This window comes from Ammodytes marinus, assembly GCF_949987685.1.
Source record: "Ammodytes marinus genome assembly, chromosome: 11".
Classification (NCBI taxonomy): domain Eukaryota; kingdom Metazoa; phylum Chordata; class Actinopteri; order Uranoscopiformes; family Ammodytidae; genus Ammodytes; species Ammodytes marinus.
The window spans coordinates 10,963,345-10,989,916 of NC_137215.1; the positions used below are offsets into that span (position 1 = coordinate 10,963,345).

Genomic DNA, 26,572 nt, shown 5'->3' on the forward strand with positions numbered 1-26,572 from the left:
GCTTTGAAAAGCACTAAACTAGGAGACGACTGACTTTATGCGTCCAAATCTGTTGTTTTTGAACAAGAAAGATGTTCTTTGTCAGTTGAAAGCCTCTAATTTCCACTGTAGCCGTGGTATTGTTCTTGATAATTTGTTTCACAGAATGTTAAATCAAAAAATTTGCAGATTAGACACTGCTGCAGCGAAACAGCCGTGTGTGTGTATGTGTGTGTGTGCGTGTGTGTGTGTGTGTGTGTGTGTGTGTGTGTGTGTGTGTGTGTGTGTGTGTGTGTGTTTCAGAGGGAGGGAGAGAGAGAGAGAGAGAGAGAGAGAGAGCAGAGTTTTGGTGCCCCCCTGTGTTAATGGTAGGAAAATATAGTTTGAACAGTCATCATCACAGAGGCTGCATGAAATGCATATTCATTCTGCGAAAAATCTCATCAAAAGAAAAATTAGAGTCACTGATTCAAATGTTCCCTGCAAATTTTCAAATGCATTTTAATGTATTACTCATTCCATTTTACAGTGTGTTCCTGTCGCTTTAAAATCAATCATTTAAAGGTTTTGCTGCTTGACCTCGGACTGAATGATTGCCAATTCAGAACATATTATGGATAACATGTTTTTTGTAATCAGTCTCTGTAATTTTGATTTAATTCTGATTCAACTGCATTCAGAACACAGGCGTATGAGTCCATCTGACTTTGTTGTCATCCATGGGCCCCATGCATGGAGCCAGGAGCCCTGTTTTAAAATGACCCAAAAGTGACACACTGTATTAAAGAAAAGGACATTCACACACAATTACTATACTTCAGTAATGTAGGCCTATACGTGTCTTTGCAATTTATTAGACTACATAAATTGCTCTGACACTGTGAGTAGGCCTATAGGCGCATATTTATTCTTTACTGATTTATAATAATTTTAGAATAGATTTCCTATAATATGAATAGGCCTAGTATAGTGGCTGTTTTAGCTCTATTACCACCTCACATAGATTATCTTTCTCTATAACCTATTTGAAGGATTAGGCTACTTTTCAGGGATTAGATTTGTGTCGTGGAAATGTAATACACTCAATGCAGTGGTGTTTTCTAAGAATACGCTGTGTTATGGAGCGAAATAGTTGAGAAGTTGTGCGATGTAATGTGACATATGAGTGTGACCCTGCGGTGTGTAATTTACGGACTATTATCTGCCTCGGCGGTGCATCTTCTCGCAGACTGCAGCCACAGAGCAGCGGTGGCAGCGCGCATGCGCAGTGCATCCAGGGGCTCGGCGGCGATCGGTGCTGAAGTGGGGCGGATGGCAGAAAAAATAGCGGCGATGGACATTACACCGCAGGATTCCAATTTACGATGTCGCTAAATAAGAATCGGAGCGTCGCGTTTCCACACCTGTCGCCCTAGGACTCTGACAGCACAACGGGAAAGGGGTAAGCCGCTGTTTGTTCTGCGCTAATGCAACACACGGGCTGGCTAGCTGACATTAGCACGGAGCTAGCTGCTGCTGCTGCTCAGCTGCCACCTCCTCCTCCTCCTCTCCCTGCCAGAGATAGCGGATCTCAGGCAGGCGGCTAACGCTAGCGAGCAGAAAGTGGGTTGTGTTTGATTTCTGAAAAATTTCGGTGCGACAGGCAGGCAGCACCGTGCGTCCCCCTCTCTCTATCTGTCTCTATTATCAGCTATTTTTACATGTGTCAATTCATCCGGATAGTAGGGGATCTGAGCTCGGACCTGCAGCGGCACGGGGGCTCAGATGGTTCGGAAAGCTGCAGGAGCGAAACCATGCTAAACAGCAAGAGCCGCCAGCCTAGGCAGCAGCAGCGCCAGTGCACAGAGGGAGAGACTATAGAGCAGGGTCCGGGCGATGAGCCTGCCTGAAGACATGTACGGGCCTTCAGGCAGATCATGCAACCGATCCGGTGCTGCGACAACCTTCGCCACGGCACGAACTATCCTGTTAACTTAATCAGTCTAAAGTTCATTAGGCCACTGCTTTGACTTAGTTAAAGCCCCATTTTCCTCGGAAAGTGATCATGTCAGCTGAGGGAGCAGTGAGCGCCCACACTGCAGTTTCCCATGGGTGTGTGTGTTGAGTCAGAACAGAGGAGCTCAGGTCGTGTTTCCTGGGAGACTTCCTCATTCACCTCACTCAGCGTTTACTCTGCATTTGCATTCAGGCAGGCAATACAGACAACCAGGAGACGTTTTAACATGATTGAGGGTGGATGTTATTTGCTTATAGGGGTGGATATATTTCAAGTCAAGATAAATCTATTTTTTTCTGAGTGTGTAATTGGGCAGAGTTAGCTTTAACCAACACTAAAATGATTGTCCCTCATTTTTCGAGTTCAAAACTGCAGAGTTGACATGATCTGTTGATATGTGATGTAATGTGGACTACATTTACATCAATAATGATTGAATGGATTAGAAGTCAGAAACAGTAGGCTAGTTCCTGGTTCAGTGTAGGGAGGGAGCTGCCAATAATGAACACTTGCATTATTGATCATGATCAACAATGATCCTTATTATCGCTATTATTATGACTAACAATATTGTGACAGTAACCAGATGATGTTGTGTTACATTATTGTTAGTTCAACTATGTTTTGGCATACAAAATGAAATGTCAGGCAGTGAACAGTGAACACTGTTCCAATCTTTTGACGTACAAGCAGAACATATTCACAAATTAGAAGCTTTATTTTTATTCAAAGTTTATTTTACTCTTATTATTATAATTACGAAGCTCTTCCGGCTCATGAACATTTTGGTAGTCCTCTCTAGGGTAGCGTTTCACCAAAGTTACTCTGTGGCCATTTTCTTCCTGGGGAGCAGGCGGCTAAAAACCTCTGCCATGTACAAACACAAAAGCTTTAACTTTGCACACACACACACACACACACATCTATGCAAAATCATCCTTCTTCATAGTCTCTTTAATGTACCAGAAACACTTTTGTTGTCAAACCAGCTTGAACTGGCATGAGCAGATATGGAAGCATCTCTCACGAAAGGGAATAGTTTTACAGTAGAGCACTATTGAGACGGCACACTGTCTCATACTAAATGTGAATTCTTAGCTTCTTTCACTTTAGGCAAGACAAACCCTGCATTCCAATATACTATATCTACTATTTAGTATGGTAGAAACAATATTTAGGATGTGCCGATTTTTGTGGCCAGATTTAGTATGGTTAGAAATACCCGGATGTCTACTACATCCGGCCGGGATTTTTAGTGTTGAAAACAGCATCCTATTTGGGCAATTCTGACCCACAATCCAGTGCGCACCGGAAGTGACGTCACATCGACGGAGCCTCCATATGAAAACAAACGGGGATGCGATGGATAAAAAAGCAAGAGGCAAGATCAAGGCGCAATGTTATGATGAAATAAATAAATAAAAGTATGTCCCAAGTGTATGCCTACTGCATCCTAACAAGATTATTTTTATTGTCAGATGTAGTATGTAGAATAGAAAAAATAAAGAGTATGCGATTTGGAACGCAGGGAAAGTATATGAAATTCAAGTAAAAGTATAGGACAGTAATTTTGAATATCAGTCAGTTATTAAGAGATTATTCTCTCTGGTGTCTGTTACTTGCTATTTTTAGTCGCATAGTTGCAACAGACCAGAGAAGATACTTCATTCATGGCATACAGAGTCTTCAGTGTTGAGTTCAACATGTGAATACTTCTAAGCTGCTCTTCTGAATGAGCAAGTTGTTGGCTCCACAGCCTTAAGGCTCCATACAGTCCTTCTTCTGACTGTGATTAAGTGTCGGGTTGTGGCACCAATGATTGGCTCAATCCTTCTCGCGATGAGTGCTTCAAACGAAATGTAACCATGACGGCAGCCAGCATCATCCATCATTCACTGCAATTGGTTCATTTCCTGATTTGGTTTGTCTTACTTTGACCGCTTCCCTCAAACTCATCACTGTTATCTCGTTAGCAATGAACAAAAGATTTGCGTCAAAAATCGGAAAAGCAAAATACCTGTCCTAGATAGTTTAGAGACATTGTAGAGCCTGCAATGTGTCCCTTTTAGATTTCAGTTGATTGGATTATACTGTTTTCCGGAGCATATGGAAACATCTCAAAAAATAACTTGAAAAAAACCCTGAAGATATTAAATTTGTAATGATAGTATTACAAAACAGAAAAGCACCAAATATTGACAAGCAGGAATAAAACGGGCCCACCGTAACTACTAGCAACATACCAGTTTACAGAGTCTAGGCTGTGTATTAACACTGTATTCATTTTGGCGCGCACAAAGTACCGCTGGTGGACGTTTTGAGGAGATATTCACTTATTTGACAAAAAATTATTTTCACAACTAGCATTCTCCAGGATTACTCACTCACCCTTTGTATGTCAAAAAAGGGGGCCCACTGTAGCTAGCACCATACCAGTTTACAGAATCTAAGCTATTTATTAATACTTTATTCATTTTAGCCCTCACACAGTACGGACTGCTAGTGGACATTGAGGAGATATTCACTTATTATATAAAAAATTATTTCGACAACCAGCATTATCCAAAATTCTTCGCTCCACCTTTAACTGATGACCAAGCATTGTGGCCATTGCATAGTTTGTCCACAAGAGAGCGCTGACAGTTTCGCTTTTCAACTCTTAGCGTGTCCCGCTCAGTATATTTACAGTATGAGTCACAATTCTGGTCATAAAACAAAACAAATGTAGGATTCTCTTATCAAATATGTAATATTATTACAACTTTTTTTTTTACTGTGTGAATAAAATTATTACGATGTGATTTTCAACTGTTTTTTGTTTTTTCAGATGCTGCACGTCCACCGCTCCCTGCCAGTCTCCAGTCCATAAATGAGCCTTGCACCGAGATCTGACGAAGCCTGCTAGGCGACGGCGAGTGAAAAAGCAGGAGCGTGTGAAATACAGAAACGGGAAGAAGTTACCAGTACTTTTGACCTCGGCTCTGGTGTCCCTCTCTGTGCCTGTCGGTTAGGGATGCTGAGACCACTAACCTCTCTTCCCTGTGCTGAAAAAAACCCTCCAGCAAAGTCCAACAGACGCCCAGTCAGTCCATCAGCCACCAGCCTACTATCGCCCAGCAACCTATTACCTCACGCCATGACTACTCTCTCTCACCTGTTACCAACTAACTAATTAATGGTAAGTTTGACTGCTGTCCGCTGTGATTGTGATGCTGTGCAGGTGTTAGTAGTAGCCGAAGGAGACATTGTTACTAAATCTCGTCACAGTCTTTATTTCAAACATGTAAAATAATACAATACAAGCTAAGAGAACAAACTCAAAAGCAAAAACAACAACAAAACAACTTAACATGTCCGAAAAGTAATTGGAGGAAGCATAATTTTATTTAATCCTACCCCTTCTCCACTACTCAGTATTTAACAATCGGTTAAATTGTTAATACAGCCAAGACTAATATCTCTTTGAAAAAGAGACTTTTACAAGTTTATATCGGTTGATATAATGGAAGATTCGAAACATAATGAAGTATTTAAAAAACTTACAGAAGCAAAAAAAAAAATCTCTATATACAATCATTTAATTTGACTGATATGTAGGCTCATATCCAACTCTCGAAATATTCTCTCCAAAATGAAAATCTAAACATTGGGGGACTCCGGTGACGATTGTGCCAATTTTGCGCTCTAATTGGGCGACTTTTTGTCATTTCTCATCTGGCAACACTGGCAGTATCCCACATAACAGCGGCAGTACGCAACAATATAGGACTTTTAGCCTGTGTGTAGTTACTCTATAACCAATCTCTTCATATTATCTAAGGCGCATCCTTTGGTCGAAAAACCTGATTGGTGAAGCTTCAAAGTAGAGCTGGGGGAATGGATTGCTTTTGGTGATATGGTGGTTTCATTTAAAATTATACAAAGAAAAAAAACGTCAAACAAGTGATTTGTTTCATCCCAGCGTATTTGTATTTCCACTCTGTATTTGCATGAACCGTCAATGCGGCCTCCTTCTCCGGGTTTAGAACAAAGCCGTGTCCTTGCTGTCGTTTGCATCTAGCAGCCTCTTTTTCCACCGACGCTGCCTCGGCCGCTGAATAACTGATGGCCACTCCACCGGCCAGGCGCCGACATTTGCATATGAGGCAGGTCGTCTCCACCTTACCTGCCATGTAGCCTGATTGAAGTAAATCATGTGTATGTTGTGTGTGCAAAGCAGAGGGTACGAAAAAGCAGAAAGAAGAAGGCTCCTCTGTTGGTACCGGAGCACGGCTATTTTATTTGGATTACTAAGTGTTAAATGAGCTATTTAATTTGAACCATGACTTCCGAGGTAAGCGTTCTCATCTATTTAATGTTTGATATAGTTGGGTTTTAACTGTGCCACACTGTGGGATAAAGGTTTTCCTGTCCTATTTTAGCTCAGAAGAAGCCTGCCTGAGTGTTATATCATGAGATAAGATGGAAAAATAACATGACCTAGAGTTATTATCTCCGGTATTAGATTGAGTTCTTAGAGTGGTGATTTTATTTAGAGTTAAGTAGCCTTAAGCGTTCAAAAGTGCAAGTTTTCTCTCTCTCTTGTGTGATGTTTGAGTGGCTCTTCACACCGGTGGTACCTGCAAGGCCGAAGCCACTGGCACAAGCACCTTCAAAGCTTTTTGTAAAGGCCATAGAAAACCGCAGGCCATGACCGGGCGCAGTGGCTTTAAAGGAGAACAGATTGGGGCTACATAGGTGCACACTTATATTGGTTACATTTTATAAAACTAAAACAGATTCTGTGCATATTTTACTCATAAAGAACAATACTAGCCCTTTTTCTCTTCTCTTGCACTCAGTGCGAAACAGGCCAAAAAGGAAAGGAATATAGGCACAGCGGTGTTTACAAGTGTGCATGAATTTGTCTATTTATTGCACACTTGTGCTAATGATGTGCAGAATCTGTTTACTCGTCTGTGTCTGTGACCATTGAAATGTATTTGCAGTGTCTGTCAAAGCCAAGTGAAAGACTTGGCTTCATGCCCGAAACCCTCTTACCGTACAAGGAAGGGAATCCTCTCTGTCCCGCATGAGTGCTCCCTCTCTCTCTCTCTCACTCTCTCTCTCTCTCTCTCTTTTACGCAAATACTACACACTCGCACACACACACACACGCATGCACACACACACACACACACACACACACACACACACACACACACACACACACACACACACACACACACACACACACACACACACACACACACACACACACACACATTTTTGTACTTCTATCTTTGTGGGGACACTAATTGACATAATGCATTCCCTAGCTCCTTACACTAACCATCAAAACGAATGCCTAACCCCAAACATTGCACTTACTCTAGCCTAAACTTAAATCTAACCTGGGGCCTATTTCAGGTAGCTGGTTTTACATACTCTGGGTTTAACCCTGCGCTCTGAGTTGGTAAACTCAGAGCGCAGGGTTGATAAGCAACTCTGGGTTTTCGGTTTCAGAACAGTGGATCAGCGTTGGGTTTATCAACTCTGAGCGTGTTCACTCTGGGTGGAGCGTGTGCATAAAAGCCATCGTCAATGGATCGCTGATAACATGATTCACCATGGAAACAGAAGAAACAAATGATTGATCCTCCCACTTCTCCACTTCTCAAAAAAGAAAAAAAGAAATCTCCGCTCCTCCCACTAGAGTTAGAAATATTAACGAATGAGCTTATGGTAGCCTATGGAGAAGAATTAACGGGATATTGTCTCATAACTCTGATCTAATCTCCTCGGCAATTCAGAAAAGAAACAGAGCAAACATTTTTTGTCAAGATAATCATTTCGCTTCCGTATGAGAAGCCATAGTCTATTTTAAAAAGTTACGCATATCAGCTGTAAAGTAATAAAGCTGGCGCGACACAGCATTGCTGACAGTGCCTAAAGCCTACTGTGCAGTAAACAGAACAGACTGTCGCTTCTTTTAAATGGGGAGTGAAATAGGCTACATTAACGTCAAGACACATTTGGTGACAGTTTCCATTGAAGAGCCTGATTGATTTATTACCAGATCCATTTTCCTCAAGTGATCACAGTTTAAATTATTATATAATTTTTATATTCATATTAGGCTATTTAACGAGGCTTGTCTGTGACTTTAGGATCGCACAAGTGAACTACAACGATCGCGTGCAGCCGCAGCGTTACATGAATCCACCTGACATAAATCTGTTCAGTGGCACAGACGTTAAAAAACATACAATAGGCTACAAATAGGTTTATTAATCTGAATGTAGAGCATGTCACGATGTGTAAGGTGGCCGCCTATATGAACGGACCGAGGGCTGAGAACAAGGCTACTGATCAGATAAATGATTGGTCAAACGTAAAATCATCAGGAAATGATAAAAACATCCCGATGGAGATTTCTATGGAGTGTTTTTGCTTCAAACTGTACAGGGACGCGTGTGACAGTGACACTCTTTCTTCAGTCGGAGCTGCAGCGTAAAGTGAAAACAAACTCGGGTAGGTCTAACCACCTATCCAGCAGGTTAGACCCACGGCGTATGTTGCCGCAGTAACTGACTCTCGGTTGCACTGAACCTGCTACCTGAAACGGAAAACCCAGAGTTTCCACCAACTCAGAGCGAACAAACTCTGGGTTGCCTCAAAACCAGCTACCTGAAACAGGCCCCTGAACCTTAAGACCTAGTTTTAACCCTCAAACAGGCCTTTGAAGAAGTGAGGACAAGGCAAAATGTCCCCACTTTACAAAAATTACCCCACTCCGATGGTTAAAAGCTAAAACTGGTCCTCTCAAATATGCCTGTGCAAGTACACACACACACACACACACACACACACACACACACACACACACACACACACACACACTTTAAGTCATTTTGTTTATTTAATTTCCCCCTCATGTAAAAATATATATTGCTGGTGGAAAAAAAGTCTATTTGAAACTGGACACTGTTATAATGTCATCGGTTTTGAGTTGGGTATTTAACTGTTTATTTCCTGTGTGAATCCATTGTGAAGCCCCGGAGTGTGAGTGGAGTGGAGATGAGAAAAAGGCAGGCTGCACACATCGAGGCCCCACCCCAGGCCCCCGGTCAGCCCCGACCCCCGGCCTGCTGCCTCTGCTGGAGCGGCTGCTGCAAATGTCTCTGGTAAGAAAATAACTACATTACATACATTGTTATACTGTGCCATACACTCAGTCTCTGCAGAGTTTGGCTGTCCCAATGCGCAACTTTGCGCTTTTCATTAGACATTTTGTTGGGTGATAAACAAGAGTACTCTCGTAAAGAACTCCCTCGTAAAACAAAGTCAATATTTCACCGCAAAGAACACTCGGAGCACAGAGTTTAAAGTCAACATGATAATCTGTAGGGCTGGGTATCGTCAAGGACTTCGCGATACGATACATATCACGATACACTGGTCACGATACGATATATCACGATATATTGCGTATCTTGATATATCGCGATATATTGCGATATTCCATAAACAAGTTGCCTTGTCAAACATAACAGCACAATATATTGATAATTGCACAGACAAATGAAGTCAAAACTATTTAATTCACAACTTCCTTTACAAAATTGATCTAACTTCAATAGTCAGTATCCTAAAGGCTCAGGCCTGACAGCAGACATGGGTTTGAATCTGACCTGTGATTGTTCTCTGCATTTCATTCCCTCTCTGCCCCATTTCATATATGTCCCTCTGCACTATCAATAAAGCCATAAAAAAATAAAAATAAAATCATAAAAAATAAATTTTTAGCTATAAAAATCGATACTGATATCGCGAAACTAAGTATCGTGATATCGATTTTTTACACAGCCCTAATAATCTGCCACTGTTTGTATAGATTAATGTACATTTTTGATAATTAATAGAGGATATATCCACTGTATGAAGAGCTTTACAATCATCCAATCAAAGCAATGTCTGAATTTATCCTATATAATCATAAAATAAGCGACCTTTATCCTGTTGCCTAAACTTTGTGTCCGAGCCGGCCCGAGGCATAAGCGAACTAAGCGGTCGCATAGGGCCTCCGACCGCCAGGGGGGCCCTCCAAAAAAAACATCATATTATGCAAATGTAAGTTATCATACAAAAAAAGGAATACAATGTTTTGGTCTAGATAATCAATAGCCTAAAAATGTAATCAGTTCATCTGGGAGGTAATCCCGAAATTATCTGATCATGTCACGTTCACGACCTAGCACAGTGTGTATTGAGTTTATTTAAAAACAATTGGAAATGGGGCTGTCTTCAGTTGCCCATGCACTGTGTATAGTCTATAGCCTATTTCAGCCTCATCTGTGGAAATAAAGATAGAGTAGCTGGACAACAGAGTTATTCTGCTTCGTTCCTCTCACAGCATTTAAATGCATTCATTATATTACAGAGAAATATGTCCCGTAAAAGAAAAAGAGCTCCAAGCCCAACCCAGAGGACCCTCCATAATATTTTATTTTATATTCATATTTTTATTGAAAATCCATGTGTCTTTCTTCAATAGCTTCTAATTCATCTGACCCAGTGTCTCCAAATTATTTGTTCACACAAAATTTCTCAGATTCAGCCTCTTAATTGTCCTCTTAAAGTGCACCAGATTCCTGCATTTCACTTTAAAAAGGTTAAAAAAATCTCCGGGGGGGCATATCCCCGGACCCCCCTAGGAGGGTCTGAATCTCGCCTGTCTAATATTTTCGTACAGCTGCACAGTGGAGGCACTAACGGAAAACAATGGGTGTGTGAATGATATTTAACAAAGATCTATAGTTTCAGCAGCGCTAATAATGGAGAGGGGCCCCCTAATCATATTTCGCTTAGGGCCCCATGAAGGCTTGAGCCGGCTCTGCTTTGTGTTGACTGAAAAACACAAATACATACACAGATCTGGTGCCTGATCCAGTGCCTTGGGGCCAGTCAATGTTTCTACAAACCAATTCATTTTTGAAAAGTTTTCATAGATTAATTCAGCTGTAAAGTCATGTCAATTTTATTTATTTTGTCTAAAATCCTAAATTCAATTCAAGGGCTTCCTCTTATCAGCTTCAAAATGATAGGAGTTCCATGAAGAAGACACAAGTTGCTTTTTTTCTTGTAGGTGCTTCAGTCTTTGTTATTCTGTCTCACCTTGGTTGTGTACACTGTTGGGGGGTAACACGAAAATGTCCCTGTCATTAGCACATTTCCATTTGTCTTTGTCCTTGTCTTGTCAACAATCAGAATTTTTCAGTACTGCAGCCTCCGCCCCAAATTTCCTGAACCTTTTTTTAAAGTACTTACTTAGAGACTAGATTTAGACCCTGGTTCCACACAGAGTTCCTCCATAGGTTCCTGGTTCCTGGGGAAAGTTCCTGCGGTGGAAATGCGGTAACATTTTGCAGAATGTTTGTAACGAGACGGTTCCTGCACCATCAGCTTGGCTGTGGTAAAGATTAGGGCCCGACCGATATGGATTTTTGGGTGCCGATGCCGATTATTTTCTGAGAAAAATTACGATAACGATTAAATCGGCCAATATTATTATTTTTTTAAATCCCATAAATATATATTGAAAACATTTACTTTTTTGAACCATTAAATATATATAAATACTTGTTACTGTCAATAGGTGTACAGGAACTTTTTATTTATTGAAATATGCATTATCTAAAAAAAAATGAAGTGTTACAAATATAACTAAAGTGACATGACGCATTTTTAAACTCAGACATTAAGCATTTTATGTAACTGCACCCAACCCTCTGGAAGTCCCTCCCTCCAAACATCAGCATCTCAGACTAAATAAACTCAATCAAAAGTCAACTCAAAACTCACCTCTTTCAGAAAGCATAATTACACCGGACTCCACTCCAAACCTTATCTTTAATTTGTCTGTATTTTGTTTTCTTTTTCTATAAGTATGATTTTCTATATGTTTGATATAAAGTGTCTTTGAATGATCTCCAATAAAGCACTATATAAATTCTATATAATAACTATAGTAATATCAACTACTATTAACAGTCAAAAGATGACCAATGACTCTGATATTGGTGTCAGGGGGAACTGTCAAGTGTGAATTAATCCAATGTATTACAACACACCTGCTGCTGCTGTTAATATGCTATAAGGCAGCAATGCATCTCACTCAGCATGATTGCAGAATTTTTTTTTTTAAACGGCAAAAAATCTGCCATTTTGCCGATGCCGATTTTTCGGAGATGTGCTATAATCGTCCGATTAAATCGGCCGGCCGATATATCGGTCGGGCCCTAGTAAAGATGTGTGTGCAAAGTTATTATGGGAGTATACGTATTATTGTAGGTGTTTCACTGTACTGGTAGGGGTTCCCCTTCACTCTAAAGCAGCTATACTGAGGCTCACAAGCCCTGTGACATGCCTTTTGGATTTTAGGGGAGTGACAGTGTAATGCATTTGCTCTGTGTCTTGTGGGGCAGAGAGACAGGATGGGTTGTCATCTTATTACCCCTATTACCTAACCCTAACCCCCCTAGGCCCCCTCCATGCGACTGTCTTGGAGGAGATGCAGGGGACAAAAACATTTCTCGTTTTAACATTTGTGTTTGTAAGATTAAGCAAACAAAAGATGGCTTGCGAACTTTACAGGCACTGTATGTTGATTATTTATTTTTCTATTACTTTGGATGGACCCCGAAATAATTATTAGTTGCATCTTTTATTCTTACCCTCGCACCTGAAACTTATACATTTGCACAAGACGTATGGCGCCAGATTGCCGCTGAGCAAGGCAGCCGAGGCAGTGAGTGCAGCGGCCCTCTCTGCGGCTGCAGATCAGTGAATGAAACATTGTTTTCCAGCAGTGAATGGTGAATGTCCTGCTTCTTTCACACCACTACATCTGAAGTGGCGGCAGCTTGTGGACTGGGGGAGGGGGGGTGTGTGTGTGAGTGTGTTTCAATGAAATGCTGGCGTCGGATCACCTGAATAAGGCTGGAATATAAGTGTCAAGGCTGGGAGACGTAATTTGCCTTTTTTGGTGCAAGTTTGTGTCACACAGCTAAGCTTACATGTAAATCACTGAATGTTCTCTGTTAAATATATATTATATTTTTTACTGTGATCAGTGTCATGCTGAGCCATTTGGCAAAAATCTTGTGTGAGTAAAAGGAGATCTTGGCTGATGATGGGGTGAAGTTTTAGAGACTGAGGGTGAGTGTGTACGAGTCGAGTACTAGTATTCCTGGATCGCGGCTAACTGTTGCATTTAGTTTGTCTGTCTCTTTGACTTTCTAACGCCCTCAAACTCCTCCTCACCCGCGCTTACACAAGGCCCTTATCTAACTGGGATTCCTCTATTTCTATCCCCACATCACATGCAAAACAGCTGTGAAGAACAGCCTGTATATTTAGCCGTATTGTGAGGGCGCTGGGGGGCCCTGGCTTAGCCCATTACTGCCGCACAATGGGGACTTTGACAAGAGACAGCAAGAGGAAGGAAAGATCCTCCACGGTGGGACTAAAAATAGACCGATAAGACAGAGAGGCTACCGTGTGTGTTTTTCGAATGTGTACATAACATCTCCAACTGAAGCTTTATTGTTTTGTTTCCTTTTGAATGTGTGGCAACATTTACTTTCAATGGCTGAATGCTGATGCTTCCCAGTGTAATTAAAAGCTGAAAAAGAAAAAAATCCAATTTCCTAAAGCCAAAGTAGAAGTCTTCAAATTGGTTGTTTTGTCCAGAACCAAAATATGTTCACATTAGCAATAAATCCTCAAAAGTGAAAATCTGTATCTAGATAATGTTTGTAATATGCTTGAAGAATTACTCGGGCAATTCAATTATTAAGTTGCTGACTCATTTTCCATCAGTCATTTATTTTTTCATGACGGACTGCATAAGGTGGTGAATTATTTCAAGGGGTGCTCCAAAAATGTAGCACTTTCATGAAGTTGGGAGACTAAAGAATGGACCCACAAGTGAAGCAGCAGAGGCTGAAGCTATTCTCAGTCTCGGTCTTAATTGTTTGTCAAACTCCCAAAAATGATGGGTCCTACATTTCCCATAATGCAAACTCAACAGCGTGATCTCACTTGAGTCATTTTGTCAGACTTTGACAAACTCCTTCAGCGACAATAGACTGCTACAGTAGCTGGTCCACTGATTCATACTTAGTGCATGCCTTACTATGTCGGGGTTCCATTGACCAAGGTCTAAACGGTGACATGAAACATGTTTTATACTTCCCTTATTGATCAGAATCAATATATTGTATCAGCCTACTAAAACAACCTTAGTTTCCAATTTATATCCAGGTATATCGGAATTAGGTTTATTCATTGAAATTAATTTAAAATACATTTAAATGAAAAAACTAATACTGATATGTAAATGGAGCTCTCCATCTTCAAATGAATGCAATGATGATTCAAATGTTTCCATTTAAACTGCCACCAGAAACCTCCAGTCATTTGAACATTTTATTTTGTCTATTCCAGGAATGAAGACAGACTTGAGAGGAGTGAACGACAGACCTGTACTAAGATGGACAGTATTGAAGCTGGAGATGAACAGTGAGTCTAACCAGGCCCCTCCCTCGATCACTTTCCTGTTTGTGTCAGTATGATTGCAAGTTTGCGTGTCTCTGTTGATCTCACGCACATGTATCCCCCGACTGTAGACAACCCACTCTAGATGAGGTGCTGTCGTGGGCTCGGAGTTTTGAGATGATGCTTCGCTCATTGGAGGGCCGGGAGGTGTTCCGCGAGTTCCTGCGCTCCGAGTACAGCGAGGACAACCTGCTGTTCTGGTTGGCTTGTGAGGAAATTAAAAAGGAGACGGATCCCTCAGTGGTGGAAGAGAAGTCTAGGATCATATACGAAGACTACGTGTCCATATTATCACCCAAAGAGGTACCGACTACCAGCTTTTTTTCCCCTCTGTCTTTTCTTCTAGTGTCACCCATGAGGTTGACACTTGTGGTTCTGAATAAAATGTCTGAGGCATCAGGATGAATTGCAATAACTTTATTAATCTCCTTACTTTCCCATCCAGCGCCATCATTGTGTCAAATTTTAAAATAGTCCAATACCTAAGTTTATCACCAATTAACTGCAAAACTAAAAACATTACAATCAGCCATGTTTTAAAAGGAAAATGTATTTTACCTAATAATCAAATGTTAATATGCCTAGATTTTATACTAACATTTTGAACACACTTAACAATAACCCTCAGCGTTGTCATTTTCATGCTGAAATTAGCTTTGAGCTTAAAGTATAGCAGGGCTAATAATAAAAGTAAAGCCTCACAACATCCTGTGGATTCACTCTGATGTCTTAAGATAGCCCAGTCTGGTACTCCATACACCACACCATTCTTTATTAACGGACTCTCCATTCCCAAACCCCAGGTGAGTCTGGACTCGCGGGTCAGAGAAGGAATAAACCAGACCCTGACGGAGCCCAGCAACCTGATGTACGAGGAGGCCCAGTTCCAGATCTACACCCTGATGCATCGCGACTCCTACCCGCGTTTCCTCAACTCCTCCGTTTACAGAGACCTCCTGGCCAACAGGAGGCGCACCTGCCTCGACACCTAGAGCCCTCCACCCTCCCTCATCGCCAACGAGACTACTACTTAAACTTCAAATACTACTATGGTGCCAGAAGTCGGGTTTGGAAAAAAAAATCTCTCACTCTTTTTTGATTGAAAAGACTGAATGACATCAAAGATAGCTGTTTTTAATTTTTCTTTGTTTTTATTAATATTTTTTAAAGCAGTTTTTATCCAGTTCTGCACTGGAGCAACGTCGGCCTTTGCTGGTTGGTTATTGGTCAATTTAAGACCATTAATGCTGGCCAGTGATTGTGATTGATGCTCACAGTTTGTGCTGTTTGTAACGGCTGTGAGTGGCCAACCACACATGTCAGCTATTGGTTGAAATGGCCAACCGGACGGCCAGCTGTTGGTTAACTGTGGACCAGGACTCCTCAGGCGATGGGGACAGAGAAAGAGAGAGAGACAAAAGAGGACAAGCCAACTGTTCCTGTACTGTAATATTTAGACCTCATGCTTTCTACCCTCACTTCAATATTCTCTTATTTACTTTCAGATTGTTCCTTTGTTTTTCCACTTCTGTCCCATTCCTCAGATGTGATACATTTTTGTTTTTCATTTCTTGATTGTTCAAACATGATACCCAGTTGTTGGTGGGAGTTTGCCCGTCTCTATCCGTTCAGCCAGCAGAAGGCTGTGCATGTAACTCTGTCTCTCTACAGTAGCTTGACGATGTTAGCCGCGGACTGCAACCGTTGATTTGAATATTGAGATGTATTAAGAAGACAGGGGGGACCTGTCTCTCTGTCTGGCTGTTTATGTTCACTGAAGGGAAAAAAAGTACACCTCTGCCATTTTAAAGCTAACTGCAGTTTTTTTTTATTGAGGAGATTTGACGGCTTCTGCAGTAAGGGCAGCAGCAACACCTTCCCGTCCATCCACCTGTCCATCTGTCCGTCCGTCCAAGCACTTTCTTTCTTTAGGATTCTTTAACTGGGAGAAGTAAGGGCTAGAATTGTGGTTGGGCAGCTACATCTATGACTATTACTCATGAAATATAAACAAACAAAAAAATCTCTCCCCTGAGAAAATCACAATGCCTTTATGTGGAAGGAAAGGCGGCAAAAGCGTTGCCAGAGATTTTTTCTGGAAAGCAACTACAGTTTGTCGAACAATTCCCTCCCTCCCATCTTTTATCCCTCCGCCTCCTCATCCTCCCTTCAACTCAGACCATCACAGCCTGACAAGCACAGGTGCCCAATGTGGGGAGGGAGGGGGACACAGCTGGAGAAAATAAAAGAACAACCCCACATTGAATCCAAATGTTCACCATTTTGGAAGTTCTTGATGAGAAAAAGAGGGTTTACCGTTTTAGTGTTTTTAAGTGAATTGTACATTATGGGAAAGCTGGTTCAGCTTGGCTTCGGCTTTAGATGCTGTAGGTTTAACATTACTGTCCGCACTTCAGATATGTGACCCGGCTGCCAAACACGATGTCAAAGATGCTGTAAAGAAATCTAAGATGTGACTTGTCACCAGGCTGCATTCGCGGCCATTTTGTCTGTTTCTCCAGAACACGAGGCTGGAGGAGTGTATGGTGGTCCTTCAGTTAGGTTCTGCTAACTCAAAACATTTTTTTACCAGAGCTAGTGACGAGGGTTGGTGTGATAATGCCAACATCCTAACGTAGCGGGCTAGCGGGGACGTTTGCGTTGTCATGCTACGTGCTAACTAGGTTTCAGCATGTTGTAGTGTAGGCAAACAGTTAGCATGCTTGTGCTAGTCATGCTAATCCTGTACCCCACTGCCAGTCCTCACACTCTGGTTTGTTTTTTCTAATCTGACTTTGACAGCATGCTATGATAATGGCTAATGTGTGTGTGTGTGTGTGTGTGTGTGTGTGTGTGTGTGTGTGTGTGTGTGTGTGCGTATGGTACAGTTACACACTTAACAGAAAAATTTAAAAATAACTTTGAAAAGGGTTCTTGCCAAATGTCCCCATTAACATTTTTTTTAGTATCTAAAAGGACATTTAGTTTTTTGATGATGTAAACATTGAACATGAACTCTGTTCCTGGCCTGTGGATGTGCAGTAGAAAGTGCATGATTGCAGTATATGCTATTCTTTTCTTTCTTTCTTTCCTTTATAAAATAACTGGGCCTCCAGGTATATTGATTATATGATGGATCACAGACCTCTTGGTTTGGTTTGGTTCAGTCTTTAAGTGTCAATGCAACAGTGCCACTCCTCACTAATAAATGTAGGCATCCACGTTGCCGCCTCCTTAAACTACCTGAAGTTCACGTGCCAAGTTTGGTCTACATTCAATTAAAGAGTAGACGGTGCAGGGTATCTAGCAGACTATTGAAGTGCAATTGGATTTAGTTTGTGAATATAGATAGGAGTCTATTTTAAGTTGTGTCCCACTATGTTAGATTGGTTTTGGATTATAAATGACTAAACATGACACAGTTGATATATACTCAAAATATTCTGTAGGATTTCTCAAGAAAAACAATCTCCCTCTGGTTTACTTTCGCAATATGAATTATATAAGAAACCAGAAAGTTACATTATCTTAAAAAAAAATATATATATATATTCAAGTCCTCTGCTAGAGCCTAAATGGAAAGGACTCCATGGAGTCATGGGATATTGAGTTCTCCTCCAGACTTATTTTCACTTGCTTGTGTTAGATAATGCTTACTGGATTCAGCTTTCAGTTGTTTCAGTTCAGTTGAATTGACACTGTAAAGTCAAGAAGGCAAGTCTAAACCAATAATCAGCCAAAATATTTTCAGTGTTCTTTGTTCAGAATATATTATATCTAACCTGTGGCAATACAGTACTCACACACAGAATACACATTAATACCCATAAGGACTTGATTGATATTGCTTAGCTACTTTAATGAAGAGCTTTGCATACATGTGCTCAGTTGATCAGAAGCAGAGGAATACACACAGTAATTGAGCAATCCTGATGCTGAAGGGTCAATTTTCACACTCACTCCTTGGAACAGTATAATTTCCAGGAAAACGTAAGCATTTTAAAAGTTGCATTTGGGCAACGCTGTAACTTTTATGACTCGGTAGAAAAAGGATGACTGTCTCTGACAAAGCTGTCTTGCAGACAAAACCTTCTTTTCTGTACAATACAGCTTTGTTTCCTTGTCGCTGAGTCTATACAGTAATCAACGCCAGAATGTTTCACCAAGAACCAGATCATGAAATCACGGTGCAGTTAAACCAAGTTTACATTTATAAATTGTGAGATGTGTGTACCTTAATAAAATACTTGTAGAAACTGTCATTAGTGTGAGCGGAGAAGCCGGCAGGTTTGTGGCTGGCGTGAGGCTCTGGCTCTGCCCTGTGCTGACTCTGTTAGCACTTTACAGGGTTTTCAGGGAGGACAGACCAAGCAGAAACCCGCTTTTTTTTCTGCCGACGTCCTTTCCTCTTAATTTATTGTGACTTTTACACAGTTGGGAGGAGGAGAGGTAAAGTACACGTTTGTTTATTTTTAATAACTGCATTTCAAATGTGGATTTTAAAAGCAATGTTGATGTGAAGTGATGTGTCATCGCTGATTTTTTTTTTTTTTTTTTGTCTTTTACATTTTCATGGGCACCATGTGAGTGGGTTTTTGAAACATGGCTGTGGTTTTATTGACTGAAAAAAAAGGTTGAGAGCTGAAGTGTCCTGATGGGGTGGAGGAGGTTTGCGAAGCATCGGCCTTACTGACACGTTTCTTTTTTTTTCTTTGTATAAAAAAACAACAAACGTCTCTGTAGGCTTTTCACTACCTCTCATGTTGGTTAATTTATTTCACATCTAGTTGTCGATGTACACATTGTTTTTAGATCTACTTGAAGCCTAACACTGTAAACAAAAAAATGTGCACAGAAAAATTACTATGTATATGACCAGAGGTTAAAGAGAGCTTGACCTAGTCCACATTATTATTTTTTGTTTGTTCGTTTTGTAAGTATGTATGTATGTTTTGTTTTAAATTGTGTTGAGCTGAACTAGATTTTGCATCTCTGTAAAGAATTCAGGAATCCACTGTCTAAGGGCTAATCCCATTTTTGCCTATGCAAATCTGTTACTGTGGGTGAGTTGGGAAAGGGCGAACTACCGCGACTTTCAGCTGTTTTAGATGGACCATGGTTTACATTGCCCTTTGCTGATATTCTTCAATCTTATTCAGCAAAAAATGTACGCTTATTTTTATTTCGTATAAATATTATATATTAACATTTTATATATATACACACATACATACACAAATACATACGCGTGTGTGTGTGTGTATGTACTGTATATATATATATCTATCAAATAATATACAGAGAAAAAAGTATATGCCTTCGTGATGAAAAAAAAAGAATCCTTGCTGAAAACAAATAAATGTGTTTTTGTCTGACATGTGGCTGTGTGCTGGAATCTTGGTAAGATGATGTAGACAACTGGAATTCAACTGACTCGCTATAAAGTTTACTGACTGAATCAAACTAATCTTTCTGGCTACTTCACTTGTAGCTGACCCTGTGCAGTAGTTCCTAATTGATGGGGAAACTTTGTTTTTTTAAGGCGTGACCTCATCATGACTTTTGGTTTTCAGTCCCCGGTCTGTAAAGTAAATAAGGTATCCGGGGCATGAGGGCTTGTCCTTGTACATTTCTTCATTTTTACGTTTGGTCATTTTTAAATCAAGACTAAGAGTACCATATTTAGGTCTAACTTTTTGCCAAACAAATGTCAATTTTGCAGTTGAGGGATAAGGGCACATGATAACATGTACAAGTAGCACGAGTAAACGAGTCGAGTTGTTAATGCCAGTTAGTTTACTAGCATAAGCTAACATTAGCCACCACAAGCTAGTGGTCACCAAGTATGGCTGCAACGCCAAAAACAAAACCTTTTCAGTATATCAAATTGAGCTATTCTCCGTTAAAAGCTGTGTTTTACTGCTCATGAATTTGAGTCCGCTAGAGTTCAAGAGACTGTGCATCCACCTTTTCTTCATTCAGAAGTTGTGCAGTCTCACTTCAATAGGGCTGAGTTGAAGCACACCCTGGAAACAACCCCGAGTCATTAATGGTTTCTGCCTTTTGAGATGTACATTCATTCATAAAATAAAATAAAAAATATTTCCATTAAGTAATTTACATTTTATTGTGATAATCTGTCTGTTGTTTATAAGTTGACACTGGACTGCTGTTGTGAATCTGTAATTAAAAGAGTGCAGTGCCATGTCATCAGCAAACAACATATACTTATTTTTCTATTCCTCCTCGTTTCATTTGTAGCCACATCCAGTCACTGTGTTGATAGTAGCGTTGATGCATAAACACATCAGCAGAAGTGTTCTTTTGAGTATTTATTTTTTTATATTCTAATACTCCAATTCCAGATGTAAGAAAAGTCAACTGTTAGTTATACAGCAATTCACTCAGCTCTTTTGAGACACTTTTTGCTTTGGGGTTCATCATTGCTATTCATTTAGAGCGGAGACTACCTCTTGTTTTACATCAAAAACCACACAGTTTGTCCCCCCTCACATTGTCTCTTGACCTCTTTCAGGGTTGTTTGTTTGTGCTACTGTACTTAATGAAAGAGTCCATATGTGCGGGTACCGGTTGAAGTTGGATTTCAACCATTTTTAGGCAATCACTTTTCTCTTTATTGATTTAGATGCCTAAGCCTCTTGGTTATTGTCATGCCTTTGTAGATAGATCACAGTGGTTGAAAAATGATCCGCAGTTGAAAATAAAAATACAAATAATTTTAATGGTCACTTTAAACGATTAAAGAAAAAGTGAGATTTTTTTCTATTCAGCATGAATTTTTTGCTAATTAAATGAAATAATTCAGTTATTTGCTATACATGATACTGTATGAGTATGTATTCAAGTACTGCAGTATGCAGACAATTAAGAATATCAGAAACTCTTTTGAGAGGTTCATATTTTTATTGTAGTATGTTTCACTAATATTGACAGTTATGGGTTCCTAATTCTTGTTTTGAGTGTCTTATGAATTGCTAGAATGACTAAACGACCCTCTTAACAAATATCGACCATGGTTGGTTACTTCTACTGTGCATGATTTGCAGAGCAATTTTACCTGGAGGGTGCTGGTGCAGCGTGCTTTTTAAATCATAGAGTTTGGTCAGTTGAGCTCAACTTTGGACTATTTTTCACTGGTTGCTTGACAACTTTTGACGATGACTGAGAACCTGACTGTCTTATTTACATGGAGGCTGGTGACATTTTACTGATGGTCAATGAGGCTGTGTGGAGTAAATGAAATTCTCCTGCAGAGCCTAGCCTATGATCTTGCCACACAATGCAAAAGTGACCTCTAGTTTTTCAGATTCAAAATGACAGCTACTTTCATACAGCAGCTAGTGACAGTGGGAGGAGTTCAACTTCCTCTCAGCTCAGAGCACTGTGTCCGTAACCCGCGGGGTCGTGCTGCCCAAGGATCTGATTGCTTTACGGCATGACTTTGATCAATCAATCAGTAAATTCTGTCTGAAGCGCCTGAGATGCAGCGATCCCTTAATTGTAGCATTAAAAAGGACCTTTCCACCCAACCTTGGCGAAATAACATCATCTTTTGTAGAACAGTGCAGAAGGGACTTGTGTCATCTTGCCTGGTGTTAAAAATCTTTACTTCAAGACAGTGCTAGTACAAGTTTATCAGCACTTAGCGTTGGGGAATTTGTACATTGTAAGAAACTTATGTTGGTATCTGCAATTCTCTGCATGATAGTACAATACAGATGTGACTGCAGTTTTCACCAAGGGCAGTAGAATCAACTTTAAAATAGATAATTACACCCAAGTCTAGTTTAAAAATAGTGTTTTTTTTTTTATTTCTTTCTTTTTTTTCTCAAAGACTCACCTTTTGTTAACATGTGCAGAGACGTTCAAAAACAGTTTGCCATTTCTGGGGTAATAATGTACTTTCCGGGCCTCTTGCTCAAGCTTTATATTTATCAAAAAACTAAATTAGAGTTGTCTCTTAACTTCTAACTCACATCTAACTCTTGGCAAGCGAATTAGCGTATTTCCCACCTGTCAGATTAGTCCTTTGAAACATTTAAAAAAAATTGTTGAGCTATGTAAAATATATTTTAAAAAACGAAGGAAAAACAAGGTCAAATCTGACACATTGTCCAATGCAATGTTCCAGTCAGTACAGCAATGCTTCTTTGGTGGATAAAGTGTTTGCCAAAATTATAATCTACCTTTCTCTTTGTTTCAATGTAAAGGGGTCAAAGGAACTTTTGGAATATAAAATCACATGTTCTGTTGGACTTAAAATGTTCTTTATGAAAAAATGAATTTTTTTGGTTCTTTGTCTTTTCACATTGCTGTCTTGGGTTTGTGCCAGCTTTCCCTGAATCACACACACAGTTGTAAACGACTTCTTTGTAACCAACAGGCCTGAAGACTTTGTAAAACAGGCACTGCAGCATTTTGAAGCGGGGCTGATGTGGAATACAAGCAACCACATCAGATACCACTGAAACTTGTAACTGTTTCACACACACAAAAAAAGTTGTTGACAGTTATGGGTTTTTTCCTTTTATTGTACTGTTTTTAATTTATTTGAACAAAATCAACTATTGTTTTTTTGTTTTTTTTATCTCAGAAGTTCATCAGCATTTGAACGTGATATGAGTTACCATCCTGTCAACAGTGTGTTCAGTTGTGCTACATCTTGATCTACAGTTCAGTCTCTGTCTTTGTTTACACAATGACATCTTGCATTAAGAGAAAAATCTATGATAACTGCCCTTCAATATCTGTAATTTAAATAGTGCTGCTAGAGAAATAAATCTAAATGTATAACTACTTACAATAAATACTTAATAGATTTTTGCCAATTGTGATGGTGTCTTTCTTTTGACTAGAGATGTTGGAGATAACAAGCAGATATACATTTTTTTTATTTTATTTTTTTTACATTTATTCATGAGACATTCTCCGAACAGAAAGGTTTCCACATTTCCTCAGCAATTTCTTCCAAAAATAGTTTTACGCTATATTTGTGTTTTTGGTGAAATATTTGATGGATGTAGATTTTATTATTAGTATTGCGTATATAAGGCTACTGTTGTTTAAACCCTGTTAATGGTATAACCTTCACAGCAGGGGATGGGGAATACCAAAGCTTTGCATGTGGCTCGTAAAATTGACTTGTTTTTTTCATTTTTCGAGTGGATTATACACGGATCTGAAACCTATATTTGTTATTCTTTTGGACCTTAGTTAAATTTAAACAAATTGCGTCTCAAACATATTCTTAGATAAACAAATAATCATGATACATTTATAGTTCCTCCAGAGTTTTATTCTACAGGCCTGTGGGAGCACGTTTGTTTTTTGAATTGTCTTTCAGTTTCAGTCAGCCGCATCGTAAAATCATAGGTAAGTACTGTCAAGCAGCCCATTTCCTTTGCCTAATGGACAAGTGTTTAGAGGAGGCCAGGAGCCCGAAATGCTGACTGGTGCAACAAATGGTCTCGTATGGAAAACACATAGCCTACTGACCTCAAACTATACTTGGATCATCCACCAAAGTTTGTGGAAAGTGGAAACATATAAAGCATTGTTCATTAAAAAATTGATGGAAACTTCATTGTATGATTTGAAATAATAATAATAACTAGAACAAGTCTTGCCAGACTTTAAGTCTTTCAAAAGAAAAAAACTAACGAAACGCCTTTTGTATTTTGCCTACATGAACCGAATAAGGCATCATCCACACACAGAAAACCTGTTAACCATAGGTGACATGGGAAGAGGTAAAAAAGAGGCAGCCTCATTTAAAAACGTCTTTAATTTCATAAACCGGATCCGAGATGATGTTTTCAAACTTGTTTTACATTCAGACAACAGGGTGAGACCACATGCTGAGGACGGGACAGGAGGCAGGTTGGTGTGCATGGGTGCTCTCTCATACAATCCTCTGTATGTGTGTTTGTATATGTGTATCTTTTCATACAGTCCTCTCTGTATACGGGCATGTGTATGGGCACTCTTGTGTGTGGGTGTGTGTGTGTGCATATTCCGGCTCTCAAACAGTCTTTTGATCCGTTGCCTCCGGAGCTGTTGAGGCAGATGCTGAGTCTTCCTGGGTCTCGTCTAAGCCCTGGCTGCAGCCTCGGTCACCTGACTGCGCGCCATCTTTCACCGTGATGGCTACGGGGGAATAGGACGCGTCTATACTCTCGTATGGCTCTGACGTCCACTGAGAGAGGAAAAGGAATAGGCAGAGCAGAGGCAAGTCAGTTCAATATTCCTTGTGTGTTACCAGCACAGTGTTGCATCCCAAGTAAAGTTAAATACAGCAGGATTCCTCCCCCCAACAGTACAAAATTAATTATATTAATTAGCTACAGTAGTTTGATAAGATTTTTTTATGTACAGCTTATCCTCTCTATTTAAATTGATTTTAATGCAAACATTTTCAGATGACGCTATGAATACGCTGCAGGAGCCACGCAGTGTTGGATGAAGTAGGCTATTCAGATCCTTTACTTAAGTAAGAAAAAGTAACAATACCACATTGAAAAAGTATTATTTTACAAAAGAATCAAGCAATGAATTTCTCCTATTTTTATACATAGGGGAGAACGGGGTAATCTGAGACACTTTTTACATTTGCTCCCCTCTAAGCAAGCTAAAATTATTTATCACTCAAATTTACACATTTCCCATTAATTCAGGATGTTTCCTTGAAATGGGCATTAGCAGAATTTGTTTAAGACAAAGGGCAGTGAAAATATGATTGTTTTAAAAAAAGTTGTCATGTGGCTCACTTTACCCCAGCTGTGGGGTAAACTGATCCACTTACTTTTTCCACTCTGGAACTACCATAACAACACATATTGCATCCTGAAAGCTAGCCACACATTCCTGAACTAATGTCAGACTAGTAAAAGAATGATGGGGTTTGGTCAATTAAGCAAAGCAAATTTTCTAAACACTTGAAAGTAACTCTGAACAAAATCAAATACAACATATTATAATTCAAAAGGTTTTAATAAGATTCAAATGAAAGATAGAACCAGTTAGATTAGAACACAGTCTGGGGGTCAGAACACAGGACCCTTGGAGCCAGCTAGTGTCTGGGGGTCAAAGCATAGGAAAATCAGAACCAGCGAGAACAGCCTGGGACTCAGAACACAGGAGAAGACCCAACTGGATTATAACATCAGCCTGTCATACTCTACAACTAGGCCTACTCTACATTCCAGCCCTGAAGGTTACAGGGAAAGATGAGAAGGTGCTCTTTCCGTGTGGTTGCCCCAGGTCGTCTTCCTGGTGTATTTCCTTGGCATGATGGCTTTTCTTCAATGTGTATGACATTAAAATGAAACATATGTCATGTAATATTACACTAAAATATGTTTAAGACTAAACTTAACTTGTGCCTCATGGTAGGGGAAAGTGAGACAGTGGCTCACTTTCCTCCACAGCATTTGGCTCACTTTCCCCCACCACCACAATTTGAGAACAAACTAACTCTCTCAGCATTTCAAGCTAATCTTCAGTTATCAGCATCACATGGTTTCATATGTTGGTAGTTCATCAACATGTATGATATAAGTTTTTCTACGTTAATACATTTGCTTTGGCACAACAGTTGATTAAGTTGACAGCAAGAAAATGTACTTTTACATGCAAAATACCTATTTTGGTGAAAAAAAACATGCTTACCACAGCACCATGAGGTCCTCTCTTTCAGGGCCATGGGGAAATGAGAGGGGCTTGAAAACATATATCTCACATGACCACAAATGTTTTCCGTTGCCTAGATACAGGGGGTGGCTCACATTACCCGATGCCTCAGATTCCCCCGTTCTCCCCTATATTTTTTTTAGGGCTGTCAAAATTAACGCGTTAACGCAGGGTGATTAATTTCTGGAATTAACGCGTTCATCTTTTTAACGCAATTAACGCATGTGCAGAATGATCCGCCACATGCATCCCACCGGCTCTGTACTACAGTCACTCTAACGTTGTGGC

General features: G+C 40.0%; 2 protein-coding genes across 3 annotated transcripts in view; one reads left to right on the forward strand and one right to left on the reverse strand.

Moving 5' to 3' along the window:
* Positions 1 to 1,286: 1,286 nt before the first annotated feature.
* rgs17 (regulator of G protein signaling 17) lies at positions 1,287 to 18,148 on the forward strand. The gene is made up of 6 exons (XM_080036317.1): positions 1,287 to 1,420; positions 4,803 to 5,153; positions 9,011 to 9,141; positions 14,465 to 14,539; positions 14,647 to 14,878; positions 15,379 to 18,148. The coding sequence occupies exons 2-6, from the start codon at positions 5,151 to 5,153 to the stop codon at positions 15,565 to 15,567; spliced, it is 630 nt and encodes a 209-aa protein (XP_079892443.1). The 5' UTR covers positions 1,287 to 1,420; positions 4,803 to 5,150; the 3' UTR covers positions 15,568 to 18,148.
* A 6,469-nt stretch (positions 18,149 to 24,617) lies between these two features.
* pcnx2 (pecanex 2) overlaps positions 24,618 to 26,572 on the reverse strand; it is a gene marked incomplete at both ends in the record, with an annotated part of 35,637 nt that continues 33,682 nt past the window's right edge. For both annotated transcript variants that reach the window (XM_080036519.1, XM_080036518.1), the window contains one exon: positions 24,618 to 24,791. In XM_080036519.1, the coding sequence (XP_079892645.1) occupies positions 24,618 to 24,791 (174 nt within the window). The remainder of the gene's footprint in view (positions 24,792 to 26,572) is intronic.

What these genes read in the sequence shown, in the direction of transcription:
- rgs17 (XM_080036317.1), top strand. An exon ending in GGCTGCTGCAAATGTCTCTG is followed by an intron (nt 9,142 to 14,464) that starts GTAAGAAAATAA and finishes TGTCTATTCCAG; the next exon opens with GAATGAAGACAGACTTGAGA. An exon ending in CCATATTATCACCCAAAGAG is followed by an intron (nt 14,879 to 15,378) that starts GTACCGACTACC and finishes CCCAAACCCCAG; the next exon opens with GTGAGTCTGGACTCGCGGGT.